The sequence below is a fragment of the Tachysurus vachellii genome, chromosome 14, assembly GCF_030014155.1.
Source record: "Tachysurus vachellii isolate PV-2020 chromosome 14, HZAU_Pvac_v1, whole genome shotgun sequence".
Lineage (NCBI taxonomy): Eukaryota > Metazoa > Chordata > Actinopteri > Siluriformes > Bagridae > Tachysurus > Tachysurus vachellii.
This window is the reverse complement of record NC_083473.1, coordinates 12,215,940-12,241,836: the sequence shown is the minus strand read 5'-3', so window position 1 is coordinate 12,241,836 and position 25,897 is coordinate 12,215,940. Positions and strand designations below refer to the sequence as shown.

General features: G+C 37.4%; 2 protein-coding genes across 3 annotated transcripts; one reads left to right on the top strand and one right to left on the bottom strand.

Annotated features, from left to right (window-relative positions):
- Positions 1–249: 249 nt before the first annotated feature.
- fbxo31 (F-box protein 31) lies at positions 250–11,200 on the top strand. Of its 2 annotated transcripts, XM_060886577.1 has the most exons (10): positions 250–826; positions 2,523–2,594; positions 4,842–4,928; positions 5,491–5,567; positions 5,694–5,861; positions 5,943–6,017; positions 6,174–6,283; positions 7,439–7,592; positions 7,809–8,140; positions 8,389–11,200. In XM_060886577.1, exons 1-10 carry the CDS (start codon positions 394–396, stop codon positions 8,609–8,611), a joined length of 1,731 nt encoding a protein of 576 aa, XP_060742560.1. In that variant the 5' UTR covers positions 250–393; the 3' UTR covers positions 8,612–11,200. The 2 variants fall into 2 exon arrangements, with proteins under 2 accessions (XP_060742560.1, XP_060742561.1); XM_060886578.1 differs by lacking the exon at positions 4,842–4,928 and having other exon boundaries at positions 254–826.
- Positions 11,201–11,234: 34 nt separating this feature from the next.
- ces2b (carboxylesterase 2b) lies at positions 11,235–24,144 on the bottom strand. Its single transcript, XM_060886576.1, has 25 exons — positions 23,986–24,144; positions 22,755–22,944; positions 22,356–22,494; positions 21,712–21,845; positions 20,793–20,946; positions 20,550–20,654; positions 20,109–20,210; positions 19,879–20,019; positions 19,692–19,769; positions 18,973–19,120; positions 18,734–18,883; positions 18,572–18,644; positions 18,148–18,308; positions 17,862–18,051; positions 17,149–17,287; positions 16,827–16,960; positions 15,533–15,686; positions 15,145–15,246; positions 14,961–15,062; positions 14,705–14,848; positions 14,412–14,489; positions 14,177–14,324; positions 12,660–12,809; positions 11,979–12,051; positions 11,235–11,833 (listed from the first exon to the last, which is right to left on the bottom strand). Exons 1-25 carry the CDS (start codon positions 24,056–24,058, stop codon positions 11,650–11,652), a joined length of 3,246 nt encoding a protein of 1,081 aa, XP_060742559.1. The 5' UTR covers positions 24,059–24,144; the 3' UTR covers positions 11,235–11,649.
- Positions 24,145–25,897: the final 1,753 nt, after the last annotated feature.

The following is a 25,897-nucleotide window of genomic DNA, read 5'->3' as shown; positions in this document are numbered from 1 at the left end:
CTCTCTCTTTCTTTTCCTCTCTCTGTCTCTCTCTCTCTTCTCTCTCTCTCTCTGTCTCTCTCTCCCTCCCTGATACACAACTTCCGCGTGATATGTCCTGTTAACGATATCACACGGTTTGCCTAAAGTTGCGGTTTTTACCGCTACTATCGCTTCTGGCTTATATATATTTATAATTGGCCGTAAAGGGGGAATCTAACCAATCACCAAGCATATTTGATTTTGATAGACAGTCCTAACACAGGAGGCGTGGCCTGACGGAATACAGATGGGAAAAGAAACAGGCACGACTCGTCAGTAAGGACGGTTAGTGGAGAGGGAAAGCAGAGTAACCGGTCTCTCGGACAGCTGATGTAACGTAAAGTAATGGTGGACGGTTGGCGTTGAGCTCAGATGGCGGTGTGTGCCAGGCTATGTGGGGTGGGTCAGTCACGGCGGTGCAGGCGGAGACAGAGACACGGCCAACGCGACCAGGAGAGCGATTCTGAGGTGGACATGGACGAAGAAGAGGAGGAGGAGAAGATTGTAGGTAAAAGCAGAGCGCGTGGCCTCAGCGGTAGTCAGAAAGGCCGTACCGCGGTGTGCGACGACGCCTCGGCTAGTCGCAGTGTCGCGGGCTCGGATGATGATGATGATGAAGAAGACAAGGCCTGTGCTGCAGCTGCGCCTCCTCAGCCACGATCTCTACAGGATTTACCACCCGAGCTTCTAGTAGAGATCTTCTGTTCTCTGCCCGGCACGGCGCTGCCCAGCCTGGCCCTGGTGTGTAAGAAATTCAGACAGATCCTCAGCACTGAGACTATATGGAGAAGACGCTGTGCAGAGGGTAAACAACGCACTTATTCATCAATATACAAGATATGGATAACATCTGAGACGTTGTCTGCTCTTTTAAATCACGTTATGTGACGCTGTTAGTAAATAGTTTGATCTGTCTGTTGCCCTTAGTGACGGGTTTTATCTCTTCACTTTATTATTAACTGGTAATAATTTCAGCATAAACAACATTTTATTGCGACAGATCAAAGATCGACATTTGTTCTGATTATATAAAAAAGTCCCTTCTGGATAGCAAAACATTGTGCTAAACATTGACTGGAACCTTTGATTGGGGTTGCCATGTCTGTCGATATCACCACAGCTCAAAATCTGAAACTCCTTCAAAACTATGACTACCATTTTTAAATATGTTGTTATATTTAAAAGAAATAACGGATAGTCCAGTGGTTGAGGCGTTGGGTTATTGATCAGATGGTCATGAGTTCGAATCCCAGGTCCACAATTTTTTAAAATAAGTTGTAAGTCACTCTGGATAAGGGTGTCTGCTACATGACAGAAATGCAATGGTGGATCCTAAGCCTATCCCTAGCACAATGCACCATATTGGCATGTTTTGGGGAGGTGGGAGGAAACAGAAACCAGAGGATACCCTTGTAGGCAGGGCGAGAACATGCAACACAGTAATCCAAGATCAGATCTTACCCAAAGAACTGTTAGGCAGTGATGCAACCTGCTGTGCCATCTACAGACCGTATCATTTATATATCATATGCCTTTACTGTAGTTATAATTCTATTACCTTCTATTCCATTTTTGTACAGTAGACAAATATAGAAATATATTGTTTACATTAAAACAACACATCAGCCATTTGGTTTATATATACATATATATACACACACACACACACACACACACAAAATCAGCACTGTGTGGGAATATATAGGTTTGGAATTCAAAGGAAATTGCTTAGATATGTTAAATATCATCATGTGTCTGTCTTATTCAGGCATGAGAGTAGTCAGGGTACATGGTGACAGAGTGGAGCAAGCAGTCAGTCAGGGAAAAGTAAAAGTGTAAGAATGCCAGGAAAGCAATAAATATCAATGGTTATATTGGATGAAAGTGCAGTGTCCGTTTACCTTTGGTGTGTAATCTGTGTGTAACGGTCTGTGTTTTTGCTATTGCCTTGTGAGTTTAAAAGGCTGGGTAACAAAGTCAACGGATTAAATAATAGAACACAGATAGGGTAATAAAGAATTAGAAGTGACCAGTTATGATTGTTTTGTTCTTTACACTGTTTACACACATTTTAACTAGCTAGCTAGGGTTACTGGGATACTTCATGTATATTGGTCTTGTGGGTGCACAGAGCCATTGATGCAGATAGACAGCTGCACACTGTGAGATCAGCGGAGCAACCAGCAGTCACACTGATGTGTACAATATAGTTATTTTCATAATACATCTTTTAATACATCTAACAGTTTTATTATAAATAAACTAAACTAATACTATCACACACCTTTAATTTTATTTCTAATAAACTAGTATTATTGATCTGTGTGCATTTTGCATATACAGCCTTGAATTCTCTCTGAATGTCTATACAACCTGGTTACAAAATAATCTGCAAGTAGCTTGCAGCAGCAATTTAATTACTAATAAATATGTATTTTATATATACTAATCTACACATAGGAAACTAAACTATTTCTATTTCCTGTTGTGAATTTCTTCAGAGTTTGGAATGAAGGATGACCTGCGGAAGATGGAGGTGGCGGGATTGTCCAGCCGAGAGCTTTATGTAAAACGTAAGCATCCTCATATTGCCATATATTTAAAATCATTGTAGCACACAGGTTTACACATTTGGACTGCATTCATTTGTGAAATTAAATTACTTTCAAAGTTATTTTTTTTAATTATGCTGTTACTTGTTGCATGTTGCAGTTCCAGAGAGGTTCAAAATATTAATTATTTAAAGGTTAAACAACATTCTCAGAACCATCACAGGCTAGTGTATGGATAAATATGTCATCAGTGGAGACCCTTTCATGTGACGCATACTTGGTGCTATAGCTATCTTCACATCTGAAGGCAGATACATATCAGGCTTGTTAAATAAGGCTCAATTTACATTCTCGTAAACCACTACAGAATAAGAGTCTTTCTCTCTTCCTTTCTCTAACCTATCATCAAGCTGTGCATGAGAGCTAGGTTGATTCTGCCAATCCTAACACAGGAGGCGGGGCCTGAAGGAATACAGATGGGAAAAGAAACAGGCATGACTTATCAGTAAGGACATTAGTGGACAGGGAAAGCAGAGTAACTGGTCTCTTGGATAGCTGATGGTGGACGGTTGGCATTGAGCTCAGATGGCGGTGTGTGCGAGCAACTCTGAGGTGGACATGGATGAAGAAGATAGTAGGTAGAAGCAAAGCATGTGACCTCAGAAATTAAATTATTTCATTTCAAAATTAAATTATGCTGTTGCCTTAAGTTGTCCAGAAACTCATGGAGTAGGTTAGATCTCAACTTTGGCTACCAATGTTGTTTTAGAACTTCTTTTGTGAAAGTTATTCTTAAAGGCTGCCAGAAAACAAAAGATAGAATAGAAACTCTGTATTCAAACCTTTGGAATACATTTGGCTAAATTCCCCTATGTATGCAACACCCTGTAGTATGTTAGCATTTTGTAGGCTTTTGTGATATTATGGTGATTGTGATAATGACTGACCAACAAAGCAATGAACAGCTTTACTATACATTAACTAACTTTTGGTCTGCTATTTCTGTCTGTAATATTTAAATGTTGGATTTGGTTTTAACCCATGCAAGTTTATATAATTGACCTGAATGTGTGATGCATTTTGTATGCTGCATCCACCCTTTAGGCTTCTTGCTTCTTCTTGCATGGTATAAGCTTTCAGCTTCGTCTAGACTATATGCACTTGTCTCCTAATGGCCTTCTACTGCACTCTAATGTTAATGCTGCAGTGTCCACACCTAGTACCCCCTCTCTGCATCAACACGGACGTATGTATGATTGTGCATGTATGATTAAGGCCTCCTTTACTATTTGTGTTGAGTATTTTTTCTTTTTTTTTCTTTCATAGATCGAGCCAGGGAAACAAAACAATTTCTGTCTACTATTCCTTCACCTTTTATTTCAACCTAATGTCTGTATACAGCATCTTTTAACCGACACATTTCACTGTACTGAGAAAACCCATTTGCTCAAAACTAATGGCAGTTGTTGAATTCTGTCAGTAAACTAAACTGAATTATTAGCATTACAATCTAACAATAGGACAAGCATGAGATAAATATGAGAGAAAGTCTTAACCAAAGTAGATTTTATAGAGTTTTCAACACTGGAGCAATACTGTAATGAGACATTCCAGGTACTGTTGTACTTGAGCTTTAAGTCACAAAAAACAAGAAAGAAAAAGCATTTTGTTGTTCACTAATCAGACCAGTGAGGAAAAGAGTAAAAATTCTACAGAAATCAGTGAAAACACTTTCCTTTCCAAACTGCCGTCTCTTAGCTCTGTAAAAGATCCTGCGATGGTTCAGTTTTTGTAAACACAATTTGCTGAATGATGAAGTGTTTTTTTATAGTGGCATTTCTAAAATAATATTTTTTAGTTTATTTTGTCGAGCTCCTTCAGTGTGCATTAGGACCGCAGTCCAACAGATGACGACCTGTGTGTTAAGGAGTCCGTGCATCAAATACCTTCATAAATACCTTCATAAAGCACAACCTAAAATTATTTCCTTATGATACTTTCCTGTCTCTGAAAATACAGTTAATGCAGCTTAGGAGATAAATTTACAAATGATTTTGCAAAAAAATATTTCACATGAACTCTTTAAAAACTAGATAATACAATAATACAATAAATAATAAAAACCTTTAAAATTAATTTGAAGCTTTGTCATTTTCATATTGTTTACTATACAGTATGCTCTTACAGTAGCTTATCAGTGGTCAGCTCTTGTCCTCTTTTTGCTTTTTTTGCCTCTCCTGTCCTCCTCTGGTCGATCCTCATGTCCAGGTGTGAACCCTAGGGTGAAGTCGGGCCGTTTTATGAAGCTCCTGCCCGATTATGAACACATGGACTACTGGGACGTATACACACACTGTATGTACTGTACTGCTAGGTGTGAGCTCTGAATGTGGTGGTTCATCAGGATGCGCTTTGGTAGAAAGTGTTCTAGTAAAGGCTGCTGCTGTTCTGGAAGCTGTCTGATTGAGGGTAACGTGCCGTGGGGTAGAGGGTTGACGTTATAACAGCGTAAAAGGGCACCTTTTACCTGGTGTCTCTCACTGCTGTGTCCTGCATGTGTGGGGAAAGGACAAACTCTGGCCTGCAGAACCTAACCTGATGTTATGGTTTGAAGTGGTTGTTTTAGTAATAACTCCTGCTTCTATCTACACTATCTATTTGCTGAGTGGAAAATTAACAGGTTAATATTGTTTATTATTAAAGTCATTTAACTGAATTAAAATGTTATTTCTATTGTTTTCATTAACAAATCTCTGGATACACACTCACTACTAAAACAGCACCAGAAAACTACAGTAATTACAACACATGCATGCTTGAATGCTCTGCAATATTCCACTTTTTTTTTGAATGGATTTGTTGCTATTGCATGAAAGTTCAATCTTCCATAAGTTTGTATATTACTTTTGTGTTGTAGTGCTCCATCCATACAGACACATTTTGGGTCTATGGCAGCCAGATATAGGCCCCTACGGTGGTCTGCTAAACGTAGTGGTAAGTCTTGTCTCTCTCACTTAATGCACTAAACATTTAATCCCCTCTTATTTATTTACTGTTAATATCTCACTGTGAAATCGTTTTACTCATGAGGCAGCTATGTTCTGTATTTGACGTGGGTAGGTGGATGGATTGTTTATCATTGGCTGGATGTATCTGCCACCCCATGATCCACGTGTGGAGGATCCCATGCGGCGGCGTCCTCTTTTCCGCATCCACATGTGGGAGCATAACAAAGCCACTGTGGAGTGCATGTACGGCCGCAAGGGGCCTCACAATGGGGACATTCAGGTCAGTTTACATCATATTCGTATAACTGCTATTCTAAAGACAATGAGTAGTGATGTTACTTGTTGTGCTTGTGTATTGCAGACAGTAAAAAAAGATGAGTTCTCTACCAAGTGCAACCAAACAGATCACCATCGAATGGCCGGCGGGAGACAAGAGGTAGGGGACCAACCAGCCATTCGAGATTTTTATTTTACTGTTAAAAGGATTGGGAATGTTGAGGATTATGCCTGAATATTTGTGTTTAAAAAGTTTGTTTAAGCACCAGCTCTCAGTCAGTAGGGCATGATGACAATATTTAAATTGTGTGTGCAGGAATTCCGCACATGGTTGGAGGAGGAATGGGGACGGACATTAGAGGATATTTTTCATGAACACATGCAGGAGTTGATTCTCATGAAGTTTATCTACACCAGCCAGTACGAGTAAGTGTGCTCTATAGTATTCTTCACCTGTATGACAAGTAGGGCTGCAACAAACGATTATTTTGATAATCGACTAATCTAACGATTATTAGAACGATTAATCGACTAATCATCGATTATTGTCAATGTCATTGACGACTAATCAGTAAGTTTTGAACGATTATTCAGCTTTTTCAATTAGTTAAAACATTGAGTTATACATATTCTAACTATAATATAAAAAAAGAAAATCACTTCAGCTTTTGAAATGGTTGTTTTAATGAACTTTGAGCCAATTAAACAGGTCATTCTCTTTTTAAGCACTGTTTAAATATTCTGTTATCTTTTAATAAAAAAAAAAAAAATTTTTACACAAATGAATCAGCTGCATTACAGACAAAAAAAATATATATATATGTGTTTGAATGTAAACATCTCTTGGCAGCAGTATTAAGAGCTTCATTTGTAAAACAAGTGTTCAGTTTAATGAAAAGCAGTATGTAACAGTGTCCTTTCTGCACTGGCCTTTTTTGGATTTTCAAATAAGTGCTGAATTAAAATGAAGAAAGGTCAGCATATCAACATGTTCACGTGACAAGCTTGCTCTTTTTTGTGAGCAAATGTTTCCTGCAGCAGAGTTCACAACGCAAGTTCTGCCTTGCATGTATTGCACACAACTGCATTTTTGGTTGGAAGTTTTGTAAAACTTTCCCACACCTTGCTGGTTCGCATTCGCTTGCACTCCGTCATAATTTGCGCTTCTTTTAAAAGTTCTCTTCTACCGCATTTGTTAGGGCTGCATTACACTCTAGCGCTACAGCGCCGTAGCGGTCAAATCGCGATACTGCAGGCCCTTACATTAGGACACGTGAGAACAAACGACTACTCGACAACAAAGATATTTGTCGACAATTTTTTATTGTCGACGTTGTCGACAATGTCGACTAATCGTTTCAGCCCTAATGACAAGTCATATTTTAATTTTTTTATTTTCTTGTATGAGTATTTTGAAAATGTGTTAATCAAAGTGCATGCATAATATAAAGCAGTAAATACGTGATATGGCAGCGGACAAGTTTCTTTAGATAAATGTTACTACAGTAACTACTAGTAAAATACAAAAAAATGCTATCTCAGTTTCATTGAGTGTGTGACTTTAGCATGTCGTGTTTCCAGTAATTGCCTGACGTATCGGCGGATCTACTTGCCCCCGTGCCTCCCTTCAGACCTGCTGCAGCCGGGCCTCTTTAAAGGTACATACGGCAGCCATGGCCTGGAGATCATTATGCTGAGCTTCCATGGCTCTCGGGCCAAAGCCACCAAACTTACAGTAAGTCAATAAGCATTATCACTGGTTATGTAGATTTAATTATCTAATGTGTCTTTCTCCCAGGCTTTCTTTTTCTCCAGATTATATTGGGCTTCTTTTTAGTTAAGATACCTCGTGTGGTAAAAGTGGGCCAAAGCATTTATGACAGCATAATATGGAAGCTAACTGACCACTATATGGACATGGAAATTTGACTAACCTCTGTTTGCTTCTCAGGGTGACCCTAATGTACCAGCAGGTCAGCTGACCTTAGACATAGACCTGAGTCGGCCAGTGCAGCTGCCTGACTTGGAGCAGCAGCGAAATATTGACGAGCTTTCTCGCTTGGTGATGGGGGTACATCAGGAAATTCAGAGGGGTGCCACAGGTATGGGCGCCCCCACCAAGGGCACGTCAGTGGCAGAGAGCTCTGATGTTGGCTCTGGCTCCGGAGAAGAGGATGCAGGGAGTGCTGGAACTTCTAGCAGTCAGGGTGAACCTCAGCCCTTTGTGCTGCCTTTAGGAGTCATGGCCCGAAATGAGGTCTACCCACGATCATGCAAGATATGGTAAGTAGCATTGTGTGATTTTTGTCAAGGTTAGGCATTTACACAGCTGATAAAGCTACTGTGAGTTTCATTATTGTCTTGCGAATTGTTGTGGGATATAAACTATTATTAAAGATAAGGATTAATGACATCATGTTTATATAAAAATAAAGCTGACGATCTAGGTGAGCCTCGGTTTTGTGAGCCGATATAAAACAATGCCTGCTAGGATTTCTGTCATTTGGCATTAACTTCTGAATGTGGGTCAGTTTCTATGGAACAGGTCTGATAGCGGGTCATGGCTTCACGAGTCCGGAGCGCACCCCGGGCCTGTTTGTCCTTTTTGACGATGACCGGTTTGGGTTCATCTGGCTTGAGCTGAAGTCTTTCAGCTTGTACAGCCGCTTGACAGACAAGCTAGAACATGCTCAGGCTCCCAGCATGGAGCGCTTTGAGGCCATGCTTCACAACATGCAGTCCTGGACATCCTGATAGGCAGCCTTTTCCGCCTTGCTTCTTATTTCACGCATACTAAAAAGAATTGTCAGTTCCACACCTGCAGGGGCATGCTTCTAATTTGCCTGGCTCGACTTGTGCACTAATAATTAATCCACTGATAAGTCAAACTAGGTGAGTTAGATAAACGTATGTAGTGCTGTGGTCTTTCAGGATTGGACCTGCCCGTTTCTTTGCTATATGCTTTAAGATCTGGATTACACATCCCTCACATCCCCACACAACCTGAAGACCTCCCAGTAATCTCATACATGCACAAGAAAACCCTGCCACACATGTATGTTTGCAGCTGTAAGTTCATATAGGTTGTATTATACACTGATGCTTTGTTATTAGCTTTTTAATTAATTTATTTTTGTAACCTGGAGATGATTAAGATGAGGATACATTTTACCCATACACTCCAGAACAAATTAAGTGTGCCTCTGTATCATTAGCATTATTTATATTATATAGTCTTAGAACATTGTAGCTTCCTGTACTGTTGAAGTGGTTTAAGTTATAAGTGAAATTACATTTTAAAAATCTGTCTCTACAATTATGGGTTTTTAACTGTTTGGTTGGTGGTAACGTTTAACTGTGGTAATATAATGTCTGATACTGTCTGATTTTATTATTTTGAACAGTCTGCCCTGCTGTTTCTGTTGCTTTTATTAAGGTCAGCATTGCCCATGGTGATGATATTTGACTGAGGTTTTGCTTGTTTTGATTCTTTTTATTTTTTTATTTTAACATATCTACTGTAGCCTGTGGTACACATTGAAGGCATATTTAAGCCAAACGAACTCAAATTTACATAGTTTATACTTATACCTATTTATAATTTATCATTACAGATGAGCTGAGTGTCTCGCATTTGTTTTTTTTAGTTTTGCGTTACAGCAGAAAGGCTAATGTAGCTAACAAGTAATGGAAGCATATTTCACCTGAATTCTTTTAGGAAATGCCCTCGGACTTATGATTTTAAGTTTACATGAGTTCATTCAAAAAAACTAATACACTGTGATGTTATGGGGTCAATAATCTTTGACAATCAGTAGGTTTTTCTATAGTGCATTTCTTTTAATATAATTTTGCCCTAAAGTTGAAACGTTCTAATGGAAAGCTGGATAGTTATGTGGATGATAATGTATATAAATAATATTCTACTTATACATAATTCCTAACACAAAGACTTTATTTATCCATGGAATTATGTAGAACAATAATGTCATTAAAGCAAGTATATGGAGATTTTGGCAGGTATTTATAGAACAAGATGATTATTATTAGCTCCATTAGCCTTGTAGCTCTAATGCAAAGCAGAAAATGTTGGACATTAAAAATATTTTGCCTGTTAAACTACTTTATTAGTATATAGAACTTCTGTATGGATTTCTGAATTATTTATTTACTTTCTGGTTAGTATTTGAACCTTTGTGCTGGTTTAAAAAAAAACAGGTAGGTGATAAACCCATCCTGCACATGCTTGGGATCTGTTTTACCTGAAAGCCGCAGATTAGGTTTTATAGACTGCCCAGTTGTTTCCTATTTGGCATCTCTAATGTAAAGCATATAACCTGGCTCATGAAATTAGAAGATCTAAGCAACTATCGTATGAACATATATTGTGAAGAATGTGCATGCACTAAAGTACTAATGCATTTCTCTAATGTGGGTGAATTCACTCAATTGGCAAATTGAGGGTATTTTCTTTGTTTTATTGGTTTGTATCTCAGGTGCCATACCTAAGTATGTATTCCCTTGAATAATATGCTTCAAAAACATAAAAAAGTCATACTAATTTATTGCAAGTAGTAAATGTTCTAATTGTAGTCTTCTCAAATTAGTTTTTCTCTGTCAGGAAAAAATGTATTGTTGAAATTGTATAAAGGTAAATGTGTATTGGCTGACTGGTAGAATGGGCCTGCCTTAGCTTCTATTAATCAAAAACTCAGCCCTTGTCCTGCCTTCAGCAGATTCACTGGAAAGATCCAGAGATTGGTGGTGCTCAGAGTGACCAGTGGCACTTATCCACATCTATACAAAATATTTGTTGGGCGTCTTCAATAGCATATATATCAGCATGCATTCCCAACATTATAGATTGGAGCATGAAAGATTTTACTCTCCGAGCCACTTTTCCTCCAGCAGACCAACAAATATTACAAATGCCTCCTTGAGTTTTGATAAGGTTCGATCATAAAGCTGTGCAGTAACTCCCCTCAAAGTGCTCTTTCCTAGACAGCGTAGGCATTGACCACAGACTAGCCATCTGTGTGTACTTTTGTATTCAACTGCAGCTTTGCAAAAACTAACCATTATTATAATGTAAAATAAATTATTATATGTAAAGTGGAAAGTATTTAATTAATATATTTCAGCTTTGTTTATGGGTCATTGTGCACATTGTCGCATATGTTAAGCATACCGCCTGTTTGTTGTGTGACCTCTACCACTGTTTAAGTCAAATTTATTCATCAGGTTGATTTTCTGAGAAACAAATGTCTAATGTAAACACATGACTTCAGGGAGCTTTGAAGCTTACATGTTCATCTCTTCCCAATAAATAAGAGAAAAAATTAACCCTTTCTGCCTCTGAATCATTTCAGCATCACACTTTACCTTTTTTAAACACTTTTTAATGTTTTAATTCACAGTTTTATCAGTTTTACAAAGCATGATGCCATGTTCATGTCACGACACCTTAATAGTGAGAGTGAGAACTTTGATCTGTAGCTAATGAATTTTTTCCCTCTCTGGAAAAAATGGTACATACTTACATTTGGAGCACCTCAATTCCAGACAAATAGCACTTTAAATATACAGCTGTCTTTTTAATAAAGTAGTAATATTTATAGAATCTGAATGTAAGTTTCTGCCTCATTTACTTTAAGAGTTGGTTCTTTGAGGGTTATTTGTGTGAGCAGCTGTTCTGGTTCCCTTTCAAACATTTCTGAAGACTAATTTTATAGATAGATACTTCAAAGTTGCCCTGTAGAGGGATGGACTATATAAAGAAACTACTTCACCAGCTACAACTCAACGTGCTCATTCTTCTCCTGAGCTGCAGCCACCAGCTCTGGAAGCTTTTCAGTCATGAAAATGTAACGCTTAGCCTTGAGATTTTTGCCAGGCTTCTGCTGCAGGCCGATGCCCAGATACTCCCCTTCAGCTCCAAACTCAGGCCATGGTGTCAGGCCTGGTCCATTTGGAGTCCTGTCCATCATTTTTAATGTATATCATCAGTGCCAATAGTAATAAAAACAACAACAACAATAATAATAATAATAATAATAATAATATTTCAGGTATATCTAGCTTCAGTGATTTAATAAAAAAATTATTGAGACATTTTACTCACCCAGTACGAGCAAAGTTACCCCAGTAGGCCATCATTGTCCTACACAGCTCATTTTCTTCTTTATTTAATGAAGCTGTAAAACATTTTTAGCTATTACCCTAATGATTCATCTATTCATATAACAAAAAATAAGCAGTCACAATGAGAGCATTTTATTGTCTGGGGCAGAAGGCATTTTACTAAGTGTCTGTAATTGAGAATTGAAAATGAATGCTTTGTGTTCTTTCAGGTACATTTTGATGAGAAAGAGCTTTTCCATATGGTGAAGGACATAATAATATAGTATTATAATGAATAGAATTGTAGTTTTTTTTATTCCTGAGTATTTGTTAGAATAAAGATGTTTGCCCCTTTTACTCAGCTACCAATCCAGACTCTGCTTTTGCCCTTATAACTTGCTCTCCATACATTAGGATAAAAAAAAAACTTTGCCTTGAATTGTTACTATAAACCTATAATTATAATTGAATTACATTCTTATACTATACCTCATACCTATGTATAATAATTCTGTATTTTCCACAACTATGTACTTTTTATAATGTAGTAAATGTACCTTAAATGTAATGTGCAAGGACAATTAAATATACAATTTATTACACAGGACTGCAGAACACTGCCTGTTGTGTGTATAGAGGTAAAAAAAAAATTATTAGGAATTGAGGAAATAATTTTCCCTACCAGTTGCCTTCATGTGGGCATTCCCAAAGCACATGCCAAAAACGAAGATAAGTTCATCTCCATGATCAGCTCCTACAAAGCTGGGCCTGGTAACCTGCATGATGCTGGGTGGATGCTGGAACTCATACAGATAAACTGGAGCACCAGCAGCTGTCAGATAAGAATAAAATTGAGGAACTTTGAGACAATGTGGGGTCAATATTCTATAAAACACTAAATTATCTGGTTATTAAAGTTACCTTAGATAAGGAATTAAACATGTTTGGTTTTGTAGTTATAGGAAAATAATCAGTGATGGAAGCCTGGATTTGAGTTCCTTTTAGCACTTCAAAATGTTATTTTTCCATAATAGCACACCAAAATATTAAATAAACCTTCACAAATTCCACATCCCATGAGCGGTAGTTCTCAGAAACTCATTGTTGATGAAAGCTGTCGTTGGCGAATGGCCAGATTGGCTTGAGCTGACAGAAAGGCTACTGTAACTCAAATAACCACTCTGTACAATTGTGGTAAGCAGAAAAACATAGAATGCACATCACATTGAACATTGAGGCTGATGGTCTACAACAGCAGAAGACCACACTGTGTTCTACTTCTGTAAGCCAAGAACAGAAAGATGAGGTGATGCAGTGAAAGCTGGCTCACCAAGTCTGTACGGTGAAGGCTAGAAAATCATAGCATGGTCTAATAACTCTTGATTACAGCTGAAGTACACAGATGGTAGGGTCAGAATTTGGCACCAACAGCATGATTTCATGGATCAATCTGCCTTGTGTCAACGGTCCAGGCTGGTGGAGGAGGTGTAGTAATGGTTATATTTCTTGCCACACTTTGATCCATTAAAACCAACCAATCACTTGAATGCTATTTAAGTGTTATTGAATATTGTTACTGATCATGTTCATCGATTCATTGCCACGATTTATCCATCTTCTAATGGCCACTTCGAGCAATGAGTTCAGTGTTTTTCAATGGCCTTGCCAGTCACCGGATATGAATCCAATAGAACACCTTTGGGATGTGAATGAAGGGAAGATTTACAGCATGAAACAGTATACAGTCATGTCAACATGGGCCAGAGTTTTGAAGGAATGTTTCCAAAATCTTGTGGAATCCATTTGAAAGCAGAAAGAAGACCAACCAAGTATTAGTATAGTATTTCCAATAAAGTGCTCAGTGAGTGTGTATTATAGCCGATATGAACAGTCAGTCCCTCACAAACAACCTTTCTCTCGTTCTAATAAGAGCAAAAACTGCACATTGGACAGAGAACCTTCAAATCATGTCCTCTCTCTTAAAGCCTTGAAGAAACTTCTCAAAATTAACCAATTTCTTTCTTTGAAAAAGAACTTTTCTTAAAAAATATGTTCATGATTAATCTTAAATTAAGTGGCTTGTCTGTAATGCAAGCCCCTATAGATTAGTTGATACTATAAAATCGATGAAGTATTAAAATTAAGATATTAATACACACTTGTGATTTGTGATATATACACAAAATATGCATTCTGCACCTTTATGTGCTTTAGCCACTGTCAGAGCTGGAATGTTAAAGATTATGTCTCCCATCATCTCTTTGTAAGCATCCCGAATTTTGATTGGGTCAGCAGAAGAACCCAGGTACTCCTCTAGCATCAGTTCATTAATCCACTGACTATGGGGCTTGACAGGAAAGAAGGAAGCAAAGCATTAGTCAAATAACATCATAGTTCTGATGCTATATATTTGCTATTAAGTTTGTGTTCTTACATCAGGATTAAAAGAAGCCATTATTGAAAGTACTTGCTCTTTATCCATCCCATCGGTCCATCCTGACAGTGTAAGGAACTGTGGGAACAGAGCATCCCTGTATCTTCACTACAGCGTTAAGTATTATTTTAATATCCATTTAAGAATAGTGCAAATAGTTATAGCACCCATAATGCATTAATTATCATACTCATAAAATAGTGAATGAACTAATTTCAGATGATAAACCAAAAATAGTTCAATTTTAAACTGTGAGGTACATCTGTAGTATACATATTGTAGAATTTACTTACATTAGGTAGCACCCAACCAAACTCATCATTGGTCACACCAGTAATAATTGGTACTTTATGGAACTCCTGGTTTTGAAGAAGCTCCTCCACAGGCTTGGGAAGAAATATCTTATCTTCTGTCACTACAAACTGCAAAAATGTCTTCTGCAACACACAGAATCATGTTTATCAGATCTTTCTTATTTACAAAGCTGTTCTAACACTTTATACTGTATTTCATTCCTACTTTTTAAAATTAAGCTCTGTAATTGCCCACCTCTTTTGAAAGTGTTATCACGTCCTCTGTCGGCCAATGCTTAAGGCACTCGACAATTTTTTGTGTGCTACCAGTGTCACAACCTGAGATGTTAGCCACAAGCTAAAATGATACACAAATAAAGGTCAAATGATGTTGTAATGATAACATAGCTTATTTAAAGGAATTAGGACTAACAGTTAACCTGGGCTGTTGGTAAGGGATTCCCCACAATGCCTTTCATTACTGCAGTGCCACTTTCTGCAATTGCACGGTGAAATAGTCCAGTAGACAATGGAGAGAGAAGCTTGAAAACAAACAGAAAACACAAACTCGGTCCCATTTATGATAGTGAAGAACTGAAACAATTCAACTCAACAACAAATGAAAGTATTTACAATTTAGAATTACAAAAAAAAAGCTCATCGCTTACAGTAGCAGCACCACAAGATAGGACATACCTGGACAGGCATACAATTAATTTACTGCTCTTATATCCTCTAACTAATCTAACACCCACAAAAAAGTGTCACAGGTTGTATAGCTTTGATAACTGATTTGTGATTATACGCATTTACACTCCAGCTTCTCACCAAAAAAGACACACTGGCTCCTCCTGCAGACTCTCCAAAGATGGTGACTGATCCAGGATCACCTCCAAAGCTGTGAATGTTCTCCTGAACCCACTGAAGAGCAGCCACCTGATCCAAAAGGCCATAGTTTCCTGGTGCATGTTCATCCCCTGTGCTAAAACAGAAATCCAAAGGATGTACACATAATCCATGCATAAATATCCAAAATGGCATTATGTATATGTTACTTATTAACATGTATAAAATATATTGTTTAAGGTATAAAACAATACTGAGATACTGACACAATAACCAGTTTATTACATTTTAATTTTATAGAATAAACTGCAATATAATGAACACTGAATAACAGTGATGCACTTTAGGAAATGGAATTGATATAGGATTAAAGATGTTATAAAATGCATCTTGAAGCCTCTCCTGACAGATATCTACAGCAAACTTGAGTTAAAGGTGGGGTGTACAATGTTTGAGAAATGCTTTAGAAAGCTGAGTCGGGCCGACAAACAAAACAAACGTGCAGCCAATGAGCAGAATATGGGCGGAGAGAGTGTTCAGTGTGCATGTCTGACATTAGCAGAAAGCAATTGAAACATTGACATGGCGGATAAAAACAAAAAGCGAAAAAAGGCTTACGATAAGGCAATAAGTAGGACCCGTGTTAATATAGGACCAGCTTTCCAGCGCTGGAGAGAACTGAGGGAGCGGGAAGGCCTGCGATGGGACCCTGAGTTTGCTTTTTTCCTTCTCGATAGGTGAGTAACGTTGGTCTTGCTTTGTTTCACAGAACTAATATATGCCGTCCTTTGCATGATTATGCTTGTGTGTCATTTTTGCTGTTTGTACAGTATATCTGCAATCGTTTTGTTCTTCCCTTCAGCTATGATAAAGACATTTCTTTCCATTAGTTGCCTGGGTTGCATACAGTATATATGTGTGGGGCGGACCCCATTTGGGTTAGGGGCGTGTTTGTTTTGGTGATTTCAAATGTCAACATTGGCTTTCAAACATTGTACACCCCACCTTTAAGTTCAACCTTTAAAGGTGAAGAGTAAACCTTAAGGGTCAATTTTGAACAGATGCATAGATTACTATACTGCCCTGCAATATATCTGGATTCTTTATTAAAAGTTCAATAATTAGTTTTTCCCTAACAAGCTAAGCATTGTTTCCCTAAAATGCAGTATCACCAGATATAGATACTGTTAACAGAGGGATCAGTTGGCAGGATCAAAGACTCAAACTGCAAGACACCTGCAAACTAAAACGTATGAGCTGCTCCTTACAGAATTACCTAAAGAATCCAAACAAGCCCAGCCTGTACTGAATAAGCACAACGACTACATTCTGGTAGGCAGACAGAACTGATCCATCACAGATTGATGCGGAACCAATGCTCAGTCCTCCACCATGAATCCAAACCATGACCTATAGAACACAGATAATAAGTGTATATTTTGTACAATGTAACTATGACTAGGCAAATTTTACCAACTGTTCATAGTACATAAGATAATTGTTTTACTCCATCTTATCAAGCAGAGACAAGGGTGTTTCATACCTAATCAGGCATTACTGATAAGTATGTAAAAGGTGAACAGTCCTTTGTGGCTTACGGGTAGTTTGGCTTTTTCACTAGGTTTTGCTGGAGTGTAAATGTTGAGGTACAGGCAGTCTTCTGACACTTCAGGTATTTCCACACTGATTGACAAATTGCCAAAGAGCTCAACGGTTGTGTCCCTGTTTTGTATACACCTGAAATGACATCAGCAGTATTGTTTGAAATAGAATGAATTCACACCAAATGGAATATTTCATGGGTTTGCAAGTTGCATAATCCATTTCATTTACAAAATATAATACATTTTGTGCAAATATAATGCAGGAGTCAGTGATGCATAGATATGGATCTGATAATTAATCAAATAATTCTTACTGATTATATCCTGTTTAACTGGTCACATGAAATGAATGAGTTGAATTCAACCTCAACAACTCAAACAAGAATAAATAATTTCACCTTGGACCTAATATGTTCTTTCAGTTAAATATAATATGAATAAAAAGCAGCGCTGCCGCACATATAATTTAAATATCGTTCAATACGTCCCTCTGTAATTGAGGTGATACATGGAAGATATTTTACAGTTAAAGAGGTCACTGGCTAGTACGTTTTGATAACCCTTATTTAATAAATACTCACTGAAACATAAAGAAACATTATGGTACATAATTCAAAGCAAGCTGCTGGACAATCATTTGTCTAAAATTTAAGTCACACTGCTTTTACATATTTAAAAATAAAACTAACTGGAATATAAAGTCTTACATGTATGGCTGTTTTGTGGCATCTCGTACTCCATTCCATTCTTCTGCAGGTTGGGGAGCAGTGAATCTTAGAGGTCCCACTGGTGGCTTTGCAAATGGCACACCCAGGTAGCTGTAGACAACTGTGTCCTTCCCTTTAGCCGTCACAAGTTCACCTTTAAGAGCTCCATATTTCGTCTGCACAACTGAGCCTGTTAAAAGTACCAGACAGTAAAATTTAGAATACATGACAAAGTAACTTAAACTTGAAAAAAGATTGTGATTTTAAACCATTAGAGCTACTGTACCCTCTTTTTTCTCATTTCTTAGCTGTGGCAGAGTCTGGGTTATAAACGCGTGGTGCTTTTCCTTCAAGTTCTTTCCCGGCTTCTGTTCCAGGCCGATGCCCAAATATTCAGCTTCAGCTCCAAACTCGGGCCATGGGGTCAAGCCTGGTCCGTTTGGAGACCTGTCCACAGTCAGACACAGTTGGGTAAGCAATAAGTGCATCAATAGGACAAGATGTTATCCTTTGACAAAATTGCAGGCTTTCATCTATCCCTGTACTTGCAAAATGGCAAAAAAATAGGAATTTAGCAAATTTCAATTTTTAAAAAATAATAATGACATTACTTCAGCGATGTGTTTTGGCAGTTAATAAGCAATATTCCTCTTTGCCCTATCAATGTACAGTTTCTTATTTATAAGTTAGCAGACAAAGTATTTACCCACCCAGTGCGAGCAAAGTTTCCCCAGTAGGCCATCATAGATCTACAGAGTTTATTCTCTTCCTCTGTGAACTGACCTGAGAGAGAAAGATTGGAGATATTAAAGATTTGATAATTGAATTAATGCACGGTTGTTTAAAAAATGGTCATGAATTTTTTAACTTACCATCTACCTTAATGTGACCATTTAAAAAACATAAACCAAAAACAAAGAAGATCTCATCCGCATGGTCACTTCCTGCAAAACTCGGCCTCTTTTTCTGAAGTTCATTGAACGTGTGCTGGAATTCATACATGTAAACTGGTGCTCCAGAATCTAGCAATTATAAATATGAAAAATGTATATTAAATATTTGAACAAAATTCAAACAAAATATTTACAAACTGTTGTCGAATGCATTTTACCTTTGTGGTGTTTTGCCACATTACGAGCAGGAATGTTAAACAAAATGTCTCCACACATCTCTCTAAAACCATCTCGGACTTGAACCCGATCATTCGTGGCTCCCATGTACTCGTTCATAACTATTTCATGAAGCCATTGATCATTAGGCTGAAGGAAATACATGAACAGAGAAATTAATACATTGTAGTATTGTATTAAAGTAGTTCATGTAGAGGGATGTAAAGCTTCAACCATTTGCATCCTCAATAGTTTCGTTATTTTACCAAATTATTACAAACAAGTAGAACTCATCCCCACCAACAGGGACTCCTTGACCATCAATGTATCTAATCTTTTCAGACATTTTACTGTGCTGTAAGCTTGACCATGTTTTAAATCAATCTCAAGCTCTATCCGTTCTTGAGATGTTTTTTTTTTTAAATAATACTTTTTTTTTATTTTGAATTTTGTGTTAGGAATAAAATCTGTATCCTGCAGCAAAGAGATAATAAAAAATGTAAACTGAGAGGCTCCTGAGGCTGAAAGCTGGAGTTTTAAAGGCAAACATTAGACTTACAAGTTATTAAAGGGTTTTTATACTGCATTCAGAATGTGAGGCACATTTACACTTAACTATATACTTATATATGCATGCATATACACTGATAATGTTTAGTTTTCAGGATACTTTTTACATGCATAAAAGGTTGTAAATAATAATATTTGAGTCTTCACTTACATCAGGAAAAAATAAAGGCATTAATGACATAACATACTCTCTGTCCATTCCTTCAGTCCATCCAGGAGGAGCAAAGAACTATAAGATACATTTTAGTTACTGATGAAATCAATAATGAGTCATGAGTTAAAATAATATATTTTATATCAGATTCACATGTGATACATATATTTAATGTGTCACTTACACTAGGGAGACCAAAACCTCCTTCATCATTAGTTATCCCTGTAATTAATGGCACTTTGCTGAACTCTTTATTCTGCAGAAGTTCATCCACAGGTTGTGAAAAGAATCGTCCATCCTGTGTCACTTTAAATAATATATCAACCTAACAAAACATATGATATTAACACAGACAAACAAAAGTTTAACTAGGAGTAATTTCAATAGTTTTGCAGTAGTTTATCATGGATATACCCTTTTAGAAATCGTCAAAAGGTCCTCCTCTGACAACCGCATTACACAATCAACGATCTGCTTTGTGCTGGAAGTGTCACATCCAGATGCATTAGCCACAAACTAAGGAGAAAAACAATGATTATATTTAGTTGACATATTTCGTGATTTAAGTGAGGGCATGTAGAAATAAGTGCTGAACTTTGAATTAATATGAGATCTCATGTATGAGACTATTACACACACACACAAACACACAGAGGGTTATATCCCTTTATGACATAATATTTTTCTTAGTGCTTTTAACCTCTAGTGCTATACTGGCTTTATGCTCTGTTTCCTTCAAAAAATACCAAACACAGTAAATAGAAAAATTTTAATCATTTTGTACCAACAAACTGTATATTTTGTTGGCTGATTTATTGTGTAATTTGTATGCTCTTTAAACAATGTGCTCTTTACCTGAGCAATTGGTAAAGGATTGGTAGTGAAAACAGCATCCATTGCAGCAGTGCCACTCTCTGCTATGGCATAGCGAAACAGGCCAGCAGACAACGGCGACAATATCTGTCCAAAAAGAGGCAATGAAACATTTTTTCCATAATATTTTAAATATATGTGTAGAAATGAATCTGAACAGTGGCTCATTGTGTATTCTGAAGTTGGGGCAAAATTGTGGCCAGGCAGGATATTTAGCATCCCTACATGATAAGACACACTGACTCCTCCTGCAGACTCTCCAAAGATGGTGACTGATCCAGGATCACCTCCAAAGTTGTGGATGTTCTCTTGAACCCACTGAAGAGCAGCCACCTGATCCAAAAGCCCATAGTTTCCTGGTGCATGTTCATCCCCTGTGCTAATTTTAAGATTGTTCATGTTAAAGTAAAATACAAAAAAAAATCCAAACTCTATGTAATGTAAAACATTTAAGTTTCTTTCAGTTCCATGTCCCTTTCTTTCAGTTCCATATGACCTGGAGAAAGGTTGTCTCATTTCACTGTGTTCTGCAACAGCTATACTGTATGTGGTTGAAATGACAATAAAAGCTTCTTGACTTGACCTTTCACTTGTTGTTGTCAAATGTACTATCTCAAAGATGTACTTTGTACTGATATAAAATCATTTCACATTAGGTTTATATAAATATACAATAATGTGAATAAGACTAAAGAAAAATGTATTGAATACCAGGAAAACATTAATTGGTCAGGCTTTTCAGAGGTTCCTTCATTATCACAAGTAACAAAAATGTTAAAATAGTGCATGCTAAGCTATTAATAGTGAAAAATCTATATCAGTGTATAAATTTCAGAATGTGTTATAAATATTCCTAATAACTTTTATGCCTACATTTTACCTCTATACTGCCATTAACCTCTTTCTGATTATGTTAAATCCTCTCACTTTCTTTTATAAGCAGTTTAAATTATTTAGATTTCTTCAAATAATGTGCTTTTTGTATTATTCAAACTGTAATTCTTTTGTTTTTGACTTTTCTGGATGCAAGATACAGCTCCCTTTTCAATTGCATGTACATTCTAAATTAGAGGTACATATACACTTTTTTACTTTAAAAAAAAAATGTTAAGCAGGTGCATTACGAGAAAGGAGTTATATTTACCTGAAAAATCCAAGTAACCCAAGCCTGTACTGGATTAGAACTACAACAACATTCTGATAGGCTGCCAGTGCATGTCCATCAAACATGGAACCTGAGCCACATACAAAGCCTCCACCATGGATCCAAGCCATGACCTGTAGCACACCAGCAATGCAAAGCTTTTTCCACATACAATCTATGCACAATAAATCCTCATTATTGGAGAAAATAGAATGTTTAATTAAAACAGCTTTTTGGCTTTATGGTCAAATTAATAAAACTTATCACATTTAGCATTGGGGGGCACGGTGGCTTAGTGGTTAGCACGTTCGCCTCACACCTCCAGATAGGCACAGGCTCCCCGTGACCCGAGGTAGTTCGGATAAGCGGTAGAAGATGAATGAATGAATGAATGAATGAACATTTAGCATTTTTGCATGTCCTCATTGACAACTTATTAGCAATAAGTCTTTACATTTATTGTGGTGGCAACAACAGGTCAAACGATAAAAGCATTTAGAAATTTCATCAGTATATACAAAAATGTTTTTATGTCCAGTCAGTTTAGTTTAGGTGAAATAAAACACAACATCATGTGCCATGTTCTGTAAGTCACAGTGTGAAAGAGCAACCACAAAATGCTGTTAATGTAAATACAGACTTACAGGTAGTTTGGCTTCTTCACTTGGTTTAGCGGGCGTGTAAATGTTGAGGTAAAGGCAGTCCTCTGACACTTCAGGTACTTCCATGGTCAGGCAAAATTGTTTTGTTAAATTCACAGTTAGCTCCCTGTTTTGCATGCACCTTGAATAAATGTCATCAAACAGAGTGACAGCTTAAGAAATCTCATTCTTCTAAAGCAAAAGTCACACTATGACAATTTCGGTGTAATTTAGTTTGTTAGTTATACTTGACAGGAAAACGTAAAGGGAATCATAGGAATTATTTACATAAATTTGTACTGGAACAATGTTGTAGCTGGATTTTCAACATCTATGTACACTTGTACAATAATGGTTACTGTATTTAAAGACTTCAGGTTAAAGCTGTGACTATCTTCTTACATGTATGGCTGTTTTGTTGCGTCTCTCACTCCGTTCCATTGTTCTGCAGGTTGTGGGGCTGAGAGTCTTAAAGGTCCCACAGGTGGCTTAGCAAACGGCACACCCAGGTAGCTGTGAATAACCGTGTCCTTCCCTTTAGCTCTCACATACTCACCTTTCAAAGCCCCATATTTAGTCTGTACAATTGGGGCTGTAAAAAGATTAAACATATTTATACAAATTAAATGTATTTTATACAAATCCTGTCATGCATCCATGACATGTCAAAGCACAAAACCACAGAAACTGAGAAGTCAAATCAAATTAAAGCACAAGAAGAGAATAATGTACAGTATAAAATGATTTTATTTAATTTCATGCATTTCACTCAAATTATAAAGGTGACCTGCTTTAGTAATACATGTGAAAACATTTTTATGCCTCTGTGACACTGTGACCAAGAACAAAAAGGGAAAGTTATCGAGTTTATAGGATTATCTTCGTTACAGCACACAGACATCAACTTAAACAGGAAGTAGAAATACAATCGTGCTGAAATTAGTGATGGGAAGTTCGGTTCTTTTCCGCGAACCGGTTCTTTCGGACAGTTCGATTTAATGAACCAGTTCAAAAATCCAGTTCACCAGTTCTTTTACGTCCTGACGTAATGACGCAAATTCCATCATCCCGCTGCCGGCAGATATTAATACAATCAATTTAACACATTCGAAAAGTTCTTTGTAATCATAACTTTAGTTGAATACGTTTCTTATATTTAAGTTTGATAAAAATGTTTAATAGCCTATGACTAGTTACTATGCATATCCCAATATGCATAATTTGCTCTGAAGGTTCACGCATGCGCAGTATCAACAGCTCATCGGTTCTCAGTATGTCGGACGCGTCCGAAAGAAACAGTTCTCAGTTCAGTGTACTGATGATTCGCTGTATCGGTTCAGTAATTCACGCATGCGCAGTATCAACAGCTCGAGCTCACAGGTCTCTCAGCACATGTCTCAGTTTAGTGTACAGGAGTTACATTAGTTTATTTAGAGTCGGAGGGGCTGTCAGGCATGACCGAAAGTGAGTAACTTTAGTAACTTGTGGATCAGCGCTGACTCAAGACGCGAACTGTTTAGAACGAATCAGTCCAATTTGGTGAACCGGTTCATCCAGTTCACTAAAAAGAACTGGTTCAAAAGAACGATTCGTTCACGAACTTGCCATCGCTAGCTGAAATTTACTTTCTTACCGTCGTTTGCTGTCGCTGAAATGCTCAAAGTAACTTGTAATAAACTCCAGAGAAGCACAGTGAAGGTCCACATGGTTGCAGCTAGAGTTCAGTTCAGTTCCAAGCGCTTTGTCTAAATGAGATCTCACATTAAAACAACCTTGTTACATAACAGTGAGACTGAACTTTGTTACGTTTCGCAATATGATTTACACGTCACTTATGAATATACACTTCAGGAGACCTTCTTCAGGCTTCACAGATACCAAGATCCCTGTGATTATATTTATAGGTAAGAAAAAGTCCAGTGATGTGGACTGTGGGAGCTTGGACATTTCCAAAACACCTTTCCCCTAAAACGCAGGCATTTTGCTACGGAAATGAATTATGGAAAAGTGTTGATGTAATGCCATGTCTTGGTCCAAGACTCTTGGATATGTTCAAACGCAAAATGTTACTCGGGTTTTAATCGACTTTTTATTTTCATGTGATGTATACTTTTAAAGGATTGCACACTCGACTCTTCCTAAGTGTAAGAAATCTCCTGCGTGCAGCTCCACTCCCGGCCACCAGGTGTCTCTATGCGCCACCGTTCAGTACGTAAACATTTCCACCAGTGTAGCCTACTTTACAGTCTGGATCTCAAGTGCACTAAATAGTAAAAGGTAATATTGTAACTCACACTGTATAATGCACCTGTATAGGGGTGTGGACTTCCAGTATGGTGTTCAGAAATAGGAAACAATAATGGTGAAACATTACGTAGGGACATGGAAGCCTAGTGGTTAAGGGAATGGAGTTTGGAGGTTGTGAGTTTGAATCCCAGGTCCACCGGGTTGCCGCTGCTGAGTAAGGCCCTTAACCCTCAGTTGTACAAGTTGAAATAAAACTGTAAGTCACTCTGGATGAGGGTGTCTGCTAAATGCCAGAAATGTAAATGTATTACATTAAAATAAGTGTTGTGTAGATCTGATCTTTCAGGTTTAGGAGTGTAGACAGCGGTTGTGTACGCAAAACATGAATATGTTTAATTACCAATGTATTGATTGCCTCCAATTACTTTAATTCACTAGGGTGAACACGACAGTTTAAAATCACTGACAGCATACAATTTCATATCAACTTAAGTTTAATATTTATGCTTAATCTTGTCATTCTACTTCATGTGTTTGTCCTGCAGACCTCTTTTTGTTTGTTTGTTTGTTTGTTATAACAAGTAATTGTTCACTCAAATTTAATTCAAACAACGATTGCCTCTGTGGTCCTATTAAATTAGCATTACCTGTGTGGAATGTGTTTCTTATGCTTCATGATTTGATCATTTCAGATCAATTTACTGTGATCTGTGTAACCATGCATGCTGTTTGTGTGGTGGTGCACAGGTATAAATAATTCCAATCATATGTCACAGACTGTCAGAGATGGCATGCCCTGCCCAAGAGATGCCTGTAGAGACACTGACTGGGTGAGGAATGCAGTCCTCAAAGCATGGGAACAGAGTGTTCTGAGTCAATGTAAACAAAGTGTGAAATCAGAGCCTAACACAGAATGATAACAGTATTATCATAAGAATAAACCTAGATCAAATATCAAATTAGAACTTGATATTCACGTTTTATATTTTAAGAATTTCTCATGCCTTACTAATATTATCAGTACCTGATTGTAACCAAAATAGGTCCAATTCTGCAGAAGGAGAAAAAAGAAACCTTGACCTTTAGTTGAAGGTTTAGCTTATTTGTTTCTAATTTGTGGATGCTGACTGAGGAAGGTGAATAAGATGTTAAGATGACTTAGGCTTTTTTTTAAATACTTGCCCAAACAACCTCTAAGCCCAGTGGCTATATAAGTGTTATTGTACAATGTAAAACTAGTGATTGTTTTATTTGCATTCTCTGGTGCTGAGATATGCTGTGAACTCTGGAGGATTTGT